The 18,632-nt window shown below is 45.8% G+C and overlaps 1 protein-coding gene across 1 annotated transcript in view; it reads left to right on the top strand.

Moving 5' to 3' along the window:
• The window catches only part of LOC124010734 (protein unc-80 homolog), an 80,292-nt gene that overhangs the window by 8,695 nt on the left and 52,965 nt on the right, over positions 1-18,632 (top strand). Inside the window, 9 exon segments of the mRNA XM_046323378.1 lie at positions 2,357-2,369; positions 2,371-2,566; positions 9,308-9,414; positions 9,929-10,028; positions 15,088-15,260; positions 15,621-15,833; positions 15,955-16,090; positions 17,102-17,235; positions 17,442-17,619. Of these exon segments, the coding sequence (XP_046179334.1) occupies positions 2,357-2,369; positions 2,371-2,566; positions 9,308-9,414; positions 9,929-10,028; positions 15,088-15,260; positions 15,621-15,833; positions 15,955-16,090; positions 17,102-17,235; positions 17,442-17,619 (1,250 nt within the window).

The following is an 18,632-nucleotide window of genomic DNA, read 5'->3' as shown; positions in this document are numbered from 1 at the left end:
TACACATAACTAACCCTAGCTCCTAATCCTAAAACTAACCCTAGCTCCTAACCCTAAAACTAACCCTAGCTCATAATCCTAAAACTAACCCTAGCTCCTAATCCCTAACCCTAAAACTAACCCTAGCTCCTAATCCTAAAACTAACCCTAGCTCTAACCCTAAAACTAACCCTAGCTAATCCTAACCCTAAACCCTAAAACCCTAAAACTACCCTAGCTCCTAACCCTAAGCTAACCCCTAAATCCTAAAACTAACCCTAGCTCATAACCCTAAAAACTAAAACCCTAGCTCCTAATCCTAAAACTAACCCTAGCTCATAATCCTAAAACTAACCCTAGCTCCTAACCCTAAAACTAACCCTAAAACTAACCCTAGCTCATAATCCTAAAACTAACCCTAGCTCCTAACCCTAAAACTAACCCTAGCTCCTAATCCTAAAAATAACCCTAGCTCCTAACCCTAAAACTAACCCTAGCTCCTAATCCTAAAAATAACCCTAGCTCCTAACCCTAAAACTAACCCTAGCTCCTAATCCTAAAAATAACCCTAGCTCCTAACCCTAAAACTAACCCTAGCTCCTAATCCTAATCCTAAAATTAACCCTAGCTCCTAACCCTAAAAAAACTAACCCTAGCTCCTAATCCTAAAATTAACCCTAGCTAAAACTAACTAACCCTAAAACTAACCCTAGCTCCTAATCCTAAAAATAACCCTAGCTCCTAACCCTAAAACTAACCCTAGCTCCTAATCCTAAAAATTAACCCTAGCTCCTAACCCTAAAACTAACCCTAGCTCCTAATCCTAAAATTAACCCTAGCTCCTAACCCTAAAACTAACCCTAGCTCCTAATCCTAAAACTAACCCTAGCTCCTAACCCTAAAACTAACCCTAGCCCCTAACCCTAAAACTAACCCTAGCCCCTAACCCTAAAACTAACCCTAGCTCCTAATCCTAAAACTAACCCTAGCTCATAATCCTAAAACTAACCCTAGCTCCTAATCCTAAAACTAACCCTAGCTCATAATCCTAAAACTAACCCTAGCCCCTAATCCTAAAACTAACCCTAGCTCCTAACTAATCCTAAAAACCCTAAAACTAACCCTAGCTCCTAATCCTAAAAATAAAGCTCCTAACCCTAAAACTAACCCTAGCTCCTAATCCTAAAACTAACCCTAGCTAATCCTAAAGCTCCTAACCCTAAAACTAACCCTAGCTCCTAATCCTAAAATTAAAGCTCCTAACCCCTAACCCTAGCTCCTAATCCTAAAAATAACCCTAGCTCCTAACCCTAAAACTAACCCTAGCTCCTAACCCTAAAACTAACCCTAGCCCCTAACCCTAAAACTAACCCTAGCCCCTAACCCTAAAACTAACCCTAGCCCCTAACCCTAAAACTAACCCTAGCCCCTAACCCTAAAACTAACCCTAGCTCCTAACCCTTAATGTAATTCTAACCCTAACACTAATTATAATTTTTAATCCCCTAGAAATAGCATTTGACCTGTAGGGACCAACAGAATATCCCCAGTTGTCAATTTTTTTGTTTACTTTTCTTGTTGGGACTTCTGGTCCCAACAAGAATAGTTAACACACACACACACACACACACACACACACACACACACACACACACACACACACACACACACACACACACACACACACACACACACACACACACACACACACACACACACACACACACACACACACACACACACACACAATCACAGATAGACACATAAACAGTACCAGTCAAAGGTTTGGACACACTCACTCATTCTACAAGAGTATGCAAAGCTGTCATCGAGGCAAAGGGTGGCTACTTTGAAGAAAATATATTTTGATTTGTTTAACACTTTTTTGGTTACTACATGATTCCATATGTGTTATTTCATAGTTTTGATGTCTTCACTATTATTCTACAATGTATACAATAGTAAAAATAAAGAAAACCCTTAAACGAGTAGGTGTGTCCAAACTTTTGACTGGTACTGTGCATGAATGTACGCCCCACAAAATGTATGTTTGATGAGAACTATTTAGTCATTGTGTTCTCTGTCTGTCTGTCTGTCTGTCTGTCTGTCTGTCTGTCTGTCTGTCTGTCTGTCTGTCTGTCTGTCTGTCTGTCTGTCTGTCTGTCTGTCTGTCTGTCTGTCTGTCTGTCTGTCTGTCTGTCTGTCTGTCTGTCTGTCTGTCTGTCTGTCTGTCTGTCTGTCTGTCTGTCTGTCTGTCTGTCTGTCTGTCTGTCTGTCTGTCTCTGTCTCTGTCTGTCTCTCTGTCTCTGTCTCTGTGTCTCTGTCTCCTCTGTCTGTCCTCTGTCTCTCTTTCTCTCTTACCTCCATCCCTCCCCAGTGATGAACAGATTCCGGGGGGCTCTGCTGGGCAAGAAGGACTTCTGGAGGAAGATGTTCAAGTCACAGAGTGCTGCCAGCGACACCAGCAGCCTATCAGAGCAGGACACGTCGGAGTGCACCACCGCCCACTCGGGCACCACCACGGACCGACGCACCCGCTCACGCTCCCGACGCATCTCCCTGCGCAAGAAGCTCAAGCTGCCCATCGGTAGGTGGCAGTGCCCCCACAGTACCACAGCTCCACCCTGTGTCCATCTATAGAAATGATGATTAATTCTAGTGATGTCATCCTCTAAGGATCATGACGGGCCTGATGGGATTTTTTTTCGGTAAACTTTCCAAATGTCAACAAAACAAAATACGCTAGACAGGGTGGGATGTTTTTGTCGGTAAAATGAATTATGCGAGAAGTGTCGGTGGAAATGCTATTATGCGCAAATATTGATATAATAATAATAATAATAATATATGCCATTTAGCAGACGCTTTTATCCAAAGTGACTTACAGTCATGTGTGCATACATAATAACCATAATATTGAAGTAAACTTGGAGTCACACGATGACATGTGTGACATCCTCCCACTACGACTAGTCGGGAAAGCAAGCAGTTTATTAGGTTACAGATTAAATAAGTTATGATGAACTTCACAGGGTGGTGAATGTGCACAGTGATGAGCTTGATGCTCCTTTCCACTAAATATCGAGGGTCTTATTTTGGTGACATGATCATCAACGCTTTGCTGTCTTTTGACAATTAAAAATAATCTTGCTCTTTTGATCATAATAATCTCATCATGTAGGCTATATGTGCACACATGTGCCAATACAATAGTGGGCTCATATAACGCAATACTTTTTGTGAAAACCATCAGTAGATTTGAAAATGCGATGGAAACTTCGGTACACAAGAATGACGAAGCGAAAACAGGTTTTTGGAAATGTTTGTACATTTATTAAAAATTAAAAACTTAAATACTTATTAAATACTTATTTACATAAGTATTCAGACCCTTTGCTCTGAGACTCGAAATTGAGCTCAGATGAATCCTGTTTCCATTGATCATCCTTCAGATGAAGTCTCTGTGGTAAAGTCCACATGTGGTAATTACAATTGATTGGACATGATTTGGAAAGGCACACACCTGTCTATATAACATGGTTGACAGTGTATGTCAGAGCAAAAACCAAGCCATGAGGTCGAAGGAATTGTCCGAAGAGCACCGAGACAGGATTGTGTCGAGGCATAGATCTAGTTAAGGGTACCAAAACATTTCTACAGCATTGAAGGTCCCCAAGAACACAGTGGCCTCCATCAATCTTAAATGGAAGAAGTTTGGAACCACCAAGAGCTCCAGAGTTCCTCTGTGGAGATGGGAGAACCTTCCAGAAGGACAACCATCTCAGCAACACTCCACCAATCATGACTTTATGGTAGAGTGGCCAGACGGAAGCCACTCCTCAGTAAAAGGCACATGACAGCCCACTTGGAGTTTGCCAAAAGGCACCTAAAGGACTCTCAGAACATGAGAAACAAGATTCTCAAACAAGATTCTCAAAGCGTCACGCCTGGAGGAAACTAGGCACCTCTCATCACCTGGCCAATACCATCCCTACGGTGAAGCATAGTGGTGGCAGCATCAAGCTGTGGGGATGTTTTTCAGTGACAGGGACTGGGAGACTATTCAGAATCAAGGGAAAGATGAACGGAGCAAATTACAGAAAGATCCTTGATGAAAACTTGCTCCAGAGTGCAAATTCCAACAGGACAACGACCCTAAGCACACAGCAAAGACAACACAAGAGTGGCTTGGGACAAGTCTCTGAATGTCCTTGAGTGGCCCAGCCAGAGCCTGGACTTAAACCCGATCAAGCATCTCTGAAGAGCCCTGAAAACAGCTGTGCAGCGATACTCCCCTTCCAACCTGACAGAGCTTGAGAGAATCTGCAGAGAAGAATGGGAGAAACTCCCGAAATACAGGTGTGCCAAGCTTGTAGCATCATACTTAAGACTCAAGGCTGTATAGCTGCTAAATGTGCTTCAACAAAGTATTGAGTAAAGGTTCTGGAAAGCCCATAACATTTTCAGTGACTCCAGTCACCCAAGTTATAGACTGTTTTCTCTGCTACCACATGACAAGCAGTACCGGAGCACCAAGTCTAGGACCAAAAGGCTCCTCAACAGCTTCTACCCCCAAGCTATAAGACTGCTGAACAATTAATCAAATCGCCACCGGACTATATACATTGACCCCCTCCCTTTTGTACATCGCTGCTACTCGTTGTTTATTATCTATGCATAGTCACTTCATCCCTACAGTGGCTTGCAAAAGTATTCACCCCTCTCGGCATTTTTCCTATTTTGTTGCCCTGGAATTAAAATAGATTTTTGGGGGGTTTGTAATCATTTGATTTAAACAACATGCCTACCACTTTGAAGATGCTAAATATTTTTTTTTTGTGAAACAAACAGTAAATAAGACAAAAAAACTGAACTTGAGCGTGCATAACTATTCATCCCCCAAGGTCAATACTTTGTAGAGCCACCTTTTGCAGCAATTACAGCTGCAAGTCTCTTGGGGTATGTCTCTATAAACTTGGCACATCTAGCCACTGGGATTTTTGCCCATTCTTCAAGGCAAAACTGATCCAGCTCCTTCAAGTTGGATGGGTTCCGCTGGTGTACAGCACTCTTTAAGTCATACCACAGATTTTCAATTGGATTGAGGTCTGGGCTTTGACTAGACCATTTCAAGACATTTAAATGTTTCCCCTTAAACCACTTGAGTGTTGCTTTAGCAGTATGTGTAAGGTCATTGTCATGCTGGAAGGTGAACCTCTGTCCCAGTCTCAACTCTCTGGAAGACTGAAACAGGTTCCCCTCAAGAATGTCCCTGTATTTAGCATCATCCATGATTCCTTCAATTCTGACCAGTTTCCCAGTTCCTGCCAATGAAAAACATCTCCACATCATGATGCTGCCACCACCGTGCTTCACTGTGGGGATGGTATTCACGGGGTGATGAGAGTTGTTGGGTATGCGCCAGACATAGAGTTTTCCTTGATGGCCAGAAGGCTGACCAGAGTACCTTCTACCATCTGTTTAGGGAGTCTCCCACATGCCTTTTAGCGAACACCAAACATGTTTGCTTATTTTTGTCTTTAAGTAATGGCTTTTTTCTGGCCACTCTTCTGTAAAGATCAGCTCTGTGGAGTGCACGGCTTAAAGTTGTCTTATGGACAGATTCTCCAATAGGTGCATGTTACAAATAAAGTTTGATTTGATTTAAAGACTTATGTAAATGCACTGTATCTGATGGGAAATCGGGCATATTGGACCAATTGTTTGTATGCAGATTTTTGAACATTCGCATGAAAATCTGTCGCCAATTGGATAGAAACCTAACTACTGACACGATGTATGATTAATTGAAAATGCAACTTTGTCACTGGATCATTAGTGTTGTGATGAACTCGTAGCTGCATCTCTCTAACTTTGTGTTACTATGTACAGGATTTGCGTGTAGGCAAATGTCATGTTTCTGTATGCTAACTTCATGCTTCGGTAGGCTAACGTCATGTTTCTGTAGGCTAACGTTATGTTTCTGTATTCTGTAGGCTAATGTCATGTTTCTGTAGGCTAACATGTTTCTGTAGGCTAACATCATGTCTCTGTAGGTTAACATCATGTTTCTGTTGGCTAACATCATGTTTCTGTAGGCTAACGTCATGTTTCTGTTGTCTAACATCATGTCTCTGTAGGCTAACATGTTTCTGTAGGCTAACATCATGTTTCTGTAGTCTAACATCATGTTTCTGTTGGCTAACATCATGTTTCTGTAGGCTAACATCATGTTTCTGTAGGCTAACGTCATGTTTCTGTTGTCTAACATCATGTCTCTGTAGGCTAACATGTTTCTGTAGGCTAACGTCATGTTTCTGTAGGCTAACGTCATGTTTCTGTAGGCTAACGTCATGTTTCTGTAGGCTAACATCATGTTTCTGTAGTCTAACATCATGTTTCTGTAGGCTAACATCATGTCTCTGTAGGCTAACATCATGTTTCTGTAGGCTAACATCATGTTTCTGTAGGCTAACATCATGTCTCTGTAGGCTAACATCATGTTTCTGTTGTCTAACATCATGTTTCTGTAGGCTAACATCATGTTTCTGTAGGCTAAACATCATGTTTCTGTTTAGGCTAACATCATGTTTCTGTAGGCTAACATCATGTTTCTGTAGGCTAACATCATGTTTCTGTAGGCTAACATCATGTAGGCTAACATCATGTTTCTGTAGGCTAACATCATGTTTCATAGGCTAACATCATGTTTCTGTTGTCTAACATCATGTTTCTGTAGGCTAACATCATGTTTCTGTAGGCTAACATCAATGTTTCTGGCTAACATCATGTTTCTGTAGGCTAACATCATGTTTCTGTAGGCTAACATCATGTTTCTATAGGCTAACATCATGTTTCTGTTGTCTAACATCATGTTTCTGTAGGCTAACATCATGTTTCTGTTGTCTAACATCATGTTTCTGTAGGCTAACATCATGTTTCTGTTGTCTAACATCATGTTTCTGTAGGCTAACATCATGTTTCTGTAGGCTAACATCATGTTTCTGTAGGCTAACATCATGTTTCTGTTGGCTAACATCATGTTTCTGTAGTCTAACATCATGTTTCTGTAGGCTAACATCATGTTTCTGTCTAACATCATGTTTCTGTAGGCTAACATCATGTTTCTGTAGGCTAACATCATGTTTCATGTTAACATCTGTCTGTCTAACATCATGTTTCTGTAGGCTAACATCATGTTTCTGTAGGCTAACATCATGTTTCTGTAGGCTAACATCATGTTTCTGTAGGCTAACATCATGTTTCTGTAGGCTAACATCATGTTTCTGTAGGCTAACATCATGTTTCATGTTTCTGTAGGCTAACATCATGTTTCTGTAGGCTAACATCATGTTTCTGTAGGCTAACATCATGTTTCTGTAGGCTAACGTCATGTTTCTGTAGGCTAACGTCATGTTTCTGTAGGCTAACATCATGTTTCTGTAGGCTAACATCATGTTTCTGTAGGCTAACATCATGTTTCTATAGGCTAACATCATGTTTCTGTAGGCTAACATCATGTTTCTAACATCATGTTTCTGTAGGCTAACATCATGTTTCTGTAGGCTAACATCATGTTTCTGTAGGCTAACATCATGTTTCTGTAGGCTAACATCATGTTTCTGTAGGCTAACATCATGTTTCTGTAGGCTAACATCATGTTTCTGTAGGCTAACATCATGTTTCTGTAGGCTAACATCATGTTTCTGTAGGCTAACGTCATGTTTCTGTAGGCTCTGTAGGCTAACATTGTCATGTTTCTGTAGGCTAACATCATGTTTCTGTAGGCTAACGTCATGTTTCTGTAGGCTAACATCATGTTTCTGTAGGCTAACATCATGTTTCTGTAGGCTAACATCATGTTTCTGTAGGCTAACATCATGTTTCTGTAGGCTAACATCATGTTTCTGTAGGCTAACATCATGTTTCTGTAGGCTAACATCATGTTTCTGTAGTCTAACATCATGTTTCTGTAGGCTAACATGTTTCTGTAGGCTAACATCATGTCTAACATCATGTTTCTGTAGGCTAACATCATGTTTCTGTAGGCTAACATCATGTTTCTGTAGGCTAACATCATGTTTCTGTAGGCTAACATCATGTTTCTGTAGGCTAACATCATGTTTCTCTAACATCATGTCTCTCTAACATCATGTTTCTGTAGGCTAACATCATGTTTCTGTAGGCTAACATCATGTTTCTGTAGGCTAACATCATGTTTCTGTAGGCTAACATCATGTTTCTGTAGGCTAACATCATGTTTCTGTAGGCTAACATCATGTTTCTGTAGGCTAACATCATGTTTCTGTAGGCTAACATCATGTTTCTGTAGGCTAACATCATGTTTCTGTAGGCTAACGTCATGTTTCTGTAGGCTAACGTCATGTTTCTGTAGGCTAACATCATGTTTCTATAGGCTAACATCATGTTTCTGTAGGCTAATCATGTTTCATGTTTCTGTAGGCTAACATCATGTTTCTCATGTTTCTGTAGGCTAACATCATGTTTCTGTAGGCTAACATCATGTTTCTGTAGGCTAACGTCATGTTTCTGTAGGCTAACATCATGTTTCTGTAGGCTAACATCATGTTTCTGTAGGCTAACTCATGTTTCATGTAGGCTAACATCATGTTTCGTCATGTTTCTGTAGGCTAACATCATGTTTCTGTAGGCTAACGTCTAACATCATGTCTTCTGTCATGTTTCTGGCTAACGTCATGTTTCTGTAGGTCTAACATCATGTTTCTGTAGTCTAACATCATGTTTCTGTAGGCTAACATCATGTTTCTGTAGGCTAACGTCATGTTTCTGTAGGCTAACGTCATGTTTCTGTAGGTTAACATGTTTCTGTAGGCTAACTTCATGTTTCTGTAGTCTAACATCATGTTTTGTTGTACGGGTGATGAGTAGACAATTCACTTAATCTCTTTATGGTCTTCTTTTGTATTCCTTTTGTCCCTAGCATGCCGTGGGACTGTTCACCTTCCAATTACCGTCTCTGTCTTACGTATGTGTGTGTATGTGTGTGTGTGTGTGTGTGTGTATGCTTCACAGACGCTCTTGGTTTGTTTGTTGTGTACAACTGCTCCTATGTGCCTTGTTCTATGACCAAGTGTTTTATGCTATTCTGTCTGCATTTGTGTGGATTATAACTTTTATTTGTGTTTATGCTTCTCTGTGTGTGTGTGTGTGTGTGTATTCAGTATATCTTCTGCCAGTATGTGTATGTCTCGATGTATAAGTGTGATGTTTACCCCCTCTGCACTCCTTCCTCCCTCCATCCATCCCTCCATTACTCTGACCTGGGTGGGGTGGGGTGTGTTTGCAGGTAACTGGCTTAAGCGGTCATCTCTCTCTGGGCTGACCGACGGGGTGGAGGACTTGTTGGACATCAGCTCTGTGGACCGACTCTCCTTCATCCGCCAGAGCTCCAAGGTCAGGGGTCACCTACTGACCACAAGGGGTCGTGTCTCTCACAACTGTCTACTTCAGTGCTCTCCGACCCTGTTCCTGGAGATACCATCCTGTAGGGTTTCGCTCCAACCCCAGTTGTAACTAACCTGATTCAGCTTATCTACCAGCTAAATATTAGAATCAGGTGTGCTAGATTAGGGTTGGAGTGAAAACCTACAGGACGGTAGCTCTCCGGGAACAGGGTTGGAGAGCCCTGGTCTTACAGCCATGGGCTGATGTATAACCTTTTCTCACGACTGAGCTGAGCACACCATGTCCTCTTGTATTGTTACCTGGGCATTTTGATCATTTCTAAGGGATAGACAAGAAAATCTATTTAAATTACAAAATGACTAGTTAGATGGTTTGTGTATCTTTTGTTTACAACTTGTTATCTCTGTATATATATTTATTTATATTTTTAATGCTACATATTTGTTGTTCTACTGCCGGTGGTGTGGACAGTCTTTTCTCTCTCCACCACCCCTGCCTGCAGGTGAAGTTCACCAGCAACGTGAAGCTGTCAGAGGGCGGCGGGGGAGCGGGGGGCGTGGAGTACGGCCGGGACGAGGAGGAGAATTTCTTCAAGCGGCTCGGTAAATGGCGGTCTGGCAGGCGGAACCCATCCAAGCTTCACCACACAGAAGAGAAAGATGGTAGACCCCCGGGGTGTCCCCTATCACCCCCCGCCCGCTCGCCCCCTCACCCCGCCCGCCTCTCTGTGTGTATGTGCCTGACTGTCCTGTTCCGTCCGTAGTCTGTCTATGGTCTGTCCGTTGGCCTGTCTTGTGCGTCCAGTGATCTGTACACTCTGCCGCCATCTTTCATGCTAGTGGTGTTTGTATGTATTTGTCGACCACTGCCTGTGCAAGCCCCTGGCAGATTGAGGGGGAGACCCCTAGCCCTATACATGATGCCCTAGACTCATATATGATGCCCTAGACTCATACATGATACCCTAGACTGATACATGATGCCCTAGACTGATACATGATACCCTAGACTGATACATGATGCCCTAGACTGATACATGATGCCCTAGACTCATATATGATGCCCTAAACTCATACATGATACCCTAGACTGTTACATGATGCCCTAGACTTATACATGATGCCCTAGACTCATACATGATGCCCTAGACTCATACATGATACCCTAGACTGTTACATGATGCCCTAGACTCATACATGATACCCTAGACTGTTACATGATGCCCTAGACTTATACATGATGCCCTAGACTCATACATGATACCCTAGACTGTTACATGATGCCCTAGACTCATACATGATACCCTAGACTGTTACATGATGCCCTAGACTCATACATGATACCCTAACATGGGGACATCTCCAAAAGTTATAGTAGCCATCAGCCTTTTAAGCAAATGCCCATATTTTAGCTCACTGGACAGTTCCTTGTCACCTCTGCCCAGTGCCCACACCGACAGGCCCTTATTATACCCCATTGGGTGTTTTTTTTGTCCCCGGGGTCTGTTCCATCCCTGTTTAATGGCAGCCATGTTGAACTCTTCTCCTGGCTAGAGGAAGCTCCATGGTCCTTCTGCTAGCATGGCACAATCTAGCCACATACGGACACCTCCAATGTCCCCATGGATATGAGAGACAGGTAGAGGGACCGGGAGAAGGAAGGAGGGAGAGAGAGACATGACAGGTAGAGAGACAGGGAGAAGGATGAGAGAGAGACAGACAGGTAGAGAGACCGGGAGAAGGAGGGAGAGAGGGACCGGGTAGACGGGAGAAGGAGGGAGAGAGGGACCAGACAGGTAGAGAGACCGGGAGAAGGAGGGAGAGACAAGACAGGTAGAGAGACAGGGAGAAGGATGGAGAGAGGGAATAGACAGGTAGAGAGACCGGGAGAAGGAGGGAGAGAGGGACAAGACAGGTAGAGAGGCAGGGAGAGTGGGACAAGACAGGTAGACGGAGGAGGTAGAGAGGGACCAGACAGGTAGAGAGACCGGGAGAAGGAGGGAGAGAGAGACAAGACGGGTAGAGAGACTGGGGAAGGAGGGAGAGAGGGACCAGACAGGTAGAGGGAGAAGGGGGAGAGAGAGACAAGACAGGTAGAGGGAGAAGGAGGGAGAGAGAGACAAGACAGGTAGATGGAGAAGGAGGGAGAGAGAGACAAGACAGGTAGAGGGAGAAGGAGGGAGAGAGACAAGACAGGTAGAGGGACCGGGAGAAGGAGGGAGAGAGAGACAAGACAGGTAGAGGGAGAAGGAGGGAGAGAGAGACAAGACAGGTAGGGGGAGAAGGATGGAGAGAGAGACAAGACAGGTAGAGAGGCAGGGAGAGAGGGACAAGACAGGTAGACGGAGGAGGTAGAGAGGGACCAGAAAGGTAGAGAGACCGGGAGAAGGAGGGAGAGAGGGACAAGACAGGTAGAGAGGCAGGGAGAGTGGGACAAGACAGGTAGACGGAGGAGGAGAGAGGGACCAGACAGGTAGAGAGACCGGGAGAAGGAGGGAGAGAGAGACAAGACAGGTAGAGAGACAGGGAGAAGGATGGAGAGAGGGACCAGACAGGTAGAGAGACCGGGAGAAGGAGGGAGAGAGGGACCAGACAGGTAGAGAGACGGAGAGAGGGACCAGACAGGTAGAGAGACCGGGAGAAGGAGGGAGAGAGAGACAAGACGGGTAGAGAGACCGGGAGAAGGAGGGAGAGAGGGACCAGACAGGTAGAGGGAGAAGGAGGGAGAGAGAGACAAGACAGGTAGAGGGACCGGGAGAAGGAGGGGAGAGACAAGACAGGTAGAGAGACTGGGAGAAGGAGGGAGAGAGGGACCAGACAGGTAGAGGGAGAAGGAGGGAGAGAGAGACAAGACAGGTAGAGAGACAGGGAGAAGGATGGAGAGAGGGACCAGACAGGTAGAGAGACCGGGAGAAGGAGGGAGAGAGAGACAAGACGGGTAGAGAGACCGGGAGAAGGAGGGAGAGAGGGACCAGACAGGTAGAGGGAGAAGGAGGGAGAGAGAGAGACAAGACAGGTAGAGGGACCGGGAGAAGGAGGGAGAGAGGGACAAGACAGGTAGATGGAGAAGGAGGGAGAGAGAGACAAGACAGGTAGAGGGAGAAGGAGGGAGAGAGAGACAAGACAGGTAGAGGGAGAAGGAGGGAGAGAGAGACAAGACAGGTAGAGGGAGAAGGAGGGAGAGAGAGACAAGACAGGTAGAGGGACCGGGAGAAGGAGGGGGAGAGACAAGACAGGTAGAGAGACTGGGAGAAGGAGGGAGAGAGGGACCAGACAGGTAGAGGGAGAAGGAGGGAGAGAGAGACAAGACAGGTAGAGAGACAGGGAGAAGGATGGAGAGAGGGACCAGACAGGTAGAGAGACCGGGAGAAGGAGGGAGAGAGAGACAAGACGGGTAGAGAGACCGGGAGAAGGAGGGAGAGAGGGACCAGACAGGTAGAGGGAGAAGGAGGGAGAGAGAGAGACAAGACAGGTAGAGGGACCGGGAGAAGGAGGGAGAGAGGGACAAGACAGGTATATGGAGAAGGAGGGAGAGAGAGACAAGACAGGTAGAGGGAGAAGGAGGGAGAGAGAGACAAGACAGGTAGAGGGAGAAGGAGGGAGAGAGAGACAATACAGGTAGAGGGAGAAGGAGGGAGAGAGAGACAAGACAGGTAGAGAGGCAGGGAGAGAGGGACAAGAGCAGGTAGACGGAGGAGGTAGAGAGGGACCAGACAGGTAGAGAGACCGGGAGAAGGAGGGAGAGAGGGACAAGACAGGTAGAGAGGCAGGGAGAGAGGGACAAGACAGGTAGACGGAGGAGGTAGAGAGGGACCAGACAGGTAGAGAGACAGGGAGAAGGAGGGAGAGAGAGACAAGACAGGGAAGAGGAGAGGGGGATAGACGAGGGGTAGATATTGAGACTCCAAACACAACATGTGGAGCACATGGTGCTGTAACTGTCTTGTTTTCGTTGAACCACTTATCCCATTATGGACAGAAACCCACAAAATCATGAAATATTGCCATGAAGAATTACAACAAAGTCATCATATTTGTTGAATGTTGCACATTTCCTTGCTTAATGACCGTGTGTCCATCTTTCTCTCCAGCTTCGTTTGTTAAGTGGCTCGATGGTGCTTTTCCTTCAATGGATTCAGACACGACCTAATCATGCTATGTTCTATAGTCTGTTCTCTCGTTCTTTTGTGTGATCATGTTGCTATATGGGTGTGCCATTCATGCCAGCACTCGCAAAGATAATGCCCAGAGCCCTGAGTTTTTCCTGGTTAGATCAGATGGTCAGAAAAACCTCCAGGCTCTAGTTATGCAGTAGAATAGAGGTCCAGGCCCCAGATGGCCCTAGTCTGCTCTACTCACCTCTTTTCTTTCTGTTACTGCTGTTTCTCTCTCTGTCTCTCTGTTCTCCCCCAACACTTCCTCCCTCCCCCTTCCTCTTGCTCTCTCTCTCATCTCCTCCTATCCTCCTATCCCGCCCCTCCTCCTTCCCCTTTTCCTCCCTCCCCCTTCCTCTTGCTCTCTCTCTCATCTCCTCCTATCCTCCTATCCCGCCCCTCCTCCTTCCCCTTTTCCTCCCTCCCCCTTCCTCTTGCTCTCTCTCTCATCTCCTCCTATCCTCCTATCCCGCCCCTCCTCCTTCCCCTTTTCCTCCCTCCCCCTTCCTCTTGCTCTCTCTCTCATCTCCTCCTATCCTCCTATCCTCCTATCCCGCCCCTCCTCCTTCCCCTTTTCCTCCCTCCCCCTTCCTCTTGCTCTCTCTCTCATCTCCTCCTATCCTCCTATCCCGCCCCTCCTCCTTCCCCTTTTACTCCCTCCCCCTTCTTCTTGCTCTCTCTCTCATCTCCTCCTATCCTCCTATCCCGCCCCTCCTCCTTCCCCTTTTCCTCCCTCCCCCTTCCTCTTGCTCTCTCTCTCATCTCCTCCTATCCTCCTATCCCGCCCCTCCTCCTTCCCCCCTTTTCCTCCCTCCCCCTTCCTCTTGCTCTCTCTCTCATCTCCTCCTATCCTCCTATCCCGCCCCTCCTCCTTCCCCTTTTCCTCCCTCCCCCTTCCTCTTGCTCTCTCTCTCATCTCCTCCTATCCTCCTATCCCGCCCCTCCTCCTTCCCCTTTTCCTCCCTCCCCCTTCCTCTTGCTCTCTCTCTCATCTCCTCCTATCCTCCTATCCCGCCCCTCCTCCTTCCCCTTTTCCTCCCTCCCCCTTCCTCTTGCTCTCTCTCTCATCTCCTCCTATCCTCCTATCCCGCCCCTCCTCCTTCCCCTTTTCCTCCCTCCCCTTCCTCTTGCTCTCTCTCTCATCTCCTCCTATCCTCCTATCCCGCCCCTCCTCCTTCCCCTTTTCCTCCCTCCCCCTTCCTCTTGCTCTCTCTCTCATCTCCTCCTATCCTCCTATCCCGCCCCTCCTCCTTCCTCCCCTTTTTCCTCCCTCCCTCCCCCTCTCTCTCTCTCTCTCTCTCTCTCATCTCCTCCTATCCTCCTATCCCGCCCCTCCTCCCTCTCCCCCCTCCTCTCTCTCTCTCATCTCCTCCTATCCTCCTATCCCGCCCCTCCCCTCTCCCTCTCCCTCTCCCCTCCTCTCTTTCTCTCATCTACCCTTCCCCATCCTTCCCATACCTCATCTACCCTCCCCCTCTCTCTCTCCCGCTCCCTTCCTCCTCCACCAGGGCCCCAGGGGTTCCAGGAGCGCCTGGCGGCCAGCCAGGAGGCCATGAAGAACAAGAACGTGGTGAACCTGACGGCCATCCGCCAGGGCATGAAACGCTTCCAGTTCCTGTTGAACTGCTGCGAGCCAGGCACCATCCCTGACGCATCCATCCTGGCCGCTGCACTCGACCTGGTCAGTTATACAGTGGTCTCAGGCTGGAGTTAAATCACACCGCTTATGTGAATGTTTACACATGGTCTTTGTTTAATTCAGTGTTTTTCAATCCTGTCCTCTGGATTCCCCAGACTTTCCACATATTTCATCTGTTCCAATACTAGCACATCTTAGTCAATGAATGAATGATCAATCAACTGCTGTATACTCCTGTGAGGGGAGTCTACCAGGTAGAAATAAGCCTTGTTTACTAGACTCAACCGTTCTGGAATGTTATTTGACAGAGGGAAAAATGTGTAAATATTGCAATATGGGATTGATTGAAGTAAGCTTTCAGTGATCTGACAGGACATTACTGTACTTCCTGGTGTCCGACAGGAAGCTCCCGTGGTTGCCAGAGCCTCCCTGTTCCTGGAGTGCGCCCGCTTCGTCCACCGTTGTAACCGTGGCAACTGGCCCGAGTGGATGAAGGGTCACCACGTGAACATCACCAAGCGGGGTCTGTCTCGGGGACGCTCGCCCGTGGTAGGAAACAAGAGGAACCAGAAGCTCCAGTGGAATGCAGCCAAGCACTTCTGTCAATGGGGAGATGTGAGTGACTCTCTGATGGGATGAGCAACTATCAAATGATTCTACTGACCGAGATTGTGTATGAAGACAGGCGCTAATAGTGTGTGTGTGTGTGTGCCTGTCCCTGGCCTTCCTCACCCAGGCCATTGGTACGCGTCTCAGTGAGCTGTGCCACTCAGACAGCGAGAGTCCTGCCAACATCCTGGGTTTTATCTACGACGAGGAGACCAAGCGAAGATTGAGAAAGGAGGACGAGGAGGAGGACTACTTAGACGACAGTAAGCCATAGAAAAGGAAAATGTCACCTAAAAGGGAAATATGGTTCACAGAAGAATCTTGTTAATCTGTATTTTTAGTAAACTATCCCTTTAAATTAGCATAATACTCAAATCCCTATAGAAACATGTCATTTTAAGCTAGAGATATGTGTTTTTGTCCACTCACTTCCATATCTGCCGTGAAAGCTGACAGAGTTAGAGTGTTGTTCGTCAGACCATGAGGCATTCCGAAAATTGGTCTTCTCGCAAAATCGTCTATAGCGTCCAAACGGGTTGGAAAGACGAGACTCTCACGAACAAGATGGTGTTCTCAGTTTTGCTCTATGACCCCCACAAGCTGCTTTGGACTCGTCTGAAGTCGGTAGAGCTGATCTGCCATCTTCTGTCTGTAGCATCCCAACAGCTTGGTCTACACACTATGGCCCCTCTGTGGAAATGCTACGAACACGGCAGTTGTTTTGCTCTAGGACGACACTGCCCTCACTAGACTTGTCTGAAGGTCCCCTGATACCAGTTGAAGATATTAATGGAGGTATAGTGTATATGGAGACTGTTTAGTGCCAAAACAATGTTCAGATAAAGGACAGACACTTCAGAACCAGCTTCCTTTTGATTTTTGGGGGGGCTATCTGTTGTTCCACGTAGTGAATCTGTTATTCAATGCTTTTGCTTGGGCTAATAGCATGCTTTTGCTTTAAGGTAAGGCCTATCTGTTATTCAATGCTTTTGCTTGGGCTAATAGCATTAAGGACTATCTGTTATTCAATGCTTTTGTATGGGCTAATAGCAGTAAGGACTATCTGTTATTCAATGCTTTTGTATGGGCCAATAGCAGTAAGGCCAGGTAAAAATGTTCATCAAATAATTGGTTTATATATATTTTTTATACTTCAAAGGGTCTTAGATCCTTGGTTTGACCTTCTAAAAACAATTCCATATTGCTTAGTAGAACCCCCCCTCTTCGACTCTTATGGTTTAAGCCAAATTTTGACCCAAGATATCCGTCCCCAGATACAGTCAACCCAACAAAATGCGGCTGTCCTTTCGCTCTCAAGATGGCCGCCTGCCAGTTACTGCTGGAGATCACCACGTTCCTCAGAGAGACATTCCCCTGCCTCCCCCGGCCACGCACAGAGCCCCAAGTGGTCAGTAGGAGAACTTCACTTACTTGACACTTACTCACTACTCTAATGCAATCATATCCCTATAAATCAATTGGTGTGTGTGTGTGTGTGTGTTCGCGCATATTTGTGTGTCTGTCTGTTCGCATATGTCTGTTCATGTGTGTGTGTCCATGTGTGTGTGTGTGTCTCTGTCCGTGTGTGTATGTCTGCGTTGTGTGTGTCTGTAGGATTTGGAGAGCTGTCGATTGAGGCTGGACCCTGAGCTGAGTCACCACCGTTATGAGAGGAAGATCAGCTTTGCCGGTATCCTAGACGATGAGGACGGCCACGACTCTTTGAACAGCAGCAGCCACACACTCAAGTCTGACACGGCCTGCGACGACAAGAAGGCCCAGGAGCCTCTGGGTAATTGAGTTCTGCTAAGTTGGCCGTATCATAAGGGTCCCTGTCAGATGAAAATCTCCAAAACAGAAACTTTTCAGGAAATTGAAAAAACGGCCATATTTTCTCATTAAGAAACATTTAATTATAAAACTTCAAAAGCTATAAAGACTATATGGTTTTGGTTATAGTAAGAAAAAATGTTGGGTGTGGGTATTTTTTTGGAGGGGGAAACAGCAAACTTCCTACAACACAAATGTGTTTTATAATGCTATTCTACATATTTTGTCATGAGGTTAAGAGAAATTGTTTCTATCTGTTAGCTAATTTCCTTCAATTCTACACATTTTGTTATCATATGCTATCTGGGGGGCCCACAACCTCCCCCAAACCCCCCAAAATGGGTTTTGTGCCCCATGGAGGTTGGTGGCCCCAGGGCACATGCCCTACGTGTCTGTTTGGTAATCCAGCCCTGTATGTGTGTGCCTTGTGTAAAGTGTTACCAAGATGTTTTAAACCCAGTGTATGGGAAGTATGGGACTTCATAAACCCAGTGTATGGGAAGTATGGGACTTCATAAACCCAGTGTATGGGAAGTATGGGACTTCATAAACCCAGTGTATAGGACTTCATAAACCCAGTGTATGGGAAGTATAGGACTTCATAAACCCAGTGTATGGGAAGTATGGGACTTCATAAACCCAGTGTATGGGAAGTATGGGACTTCATAAACCCAGTGTATAGGACTTCATATACCCAGTGTATGGGAAGTATGGGACTTCATAAACCCAGTGTATGGGAAGTATGGGACTTCATAAACCCAGTGTGTGGGAAGTATGGGACTTCATAAACCCAGTGTATGGGAAGTATGGGACTTCATAAACCCAGTGTATGGGAAGTATGGGACTTCATAAACCCAGTGTGTAGGACTTCATAAACCCAGTGTATGGGAAGTATGGGACTTCATAAACCCAGTGTGGGAAGTATGGGACTTCATAAACCCAGTGTGGGAAGTATAGGACTTCATAAACCCAGTG

Source organism: Oncorhynchus gorbuscha, linkage group LG23 (genome assembly GCF_021184085.1).
Source record: "Oncorhynchus gorbuscha isolate QuinsamMale2020 ecotype Even-year linkage group LG23, OgorEven_v1.0, whole genome shotgun sequence".
NCBI classification, from domain to species: domain Eukaryota; kingdom Metazoa; phylum Chordata; class Actinopteri; order Salmoniformes; family Salmonidae; genus Oncorhynchus; species Oncorhynchus gorbuscha.
The sequence above is the reverse complement of the archived record's forward strand: the minus strand, read 5'-3'. Positions and strand labels throughout refer to the sequence as shown.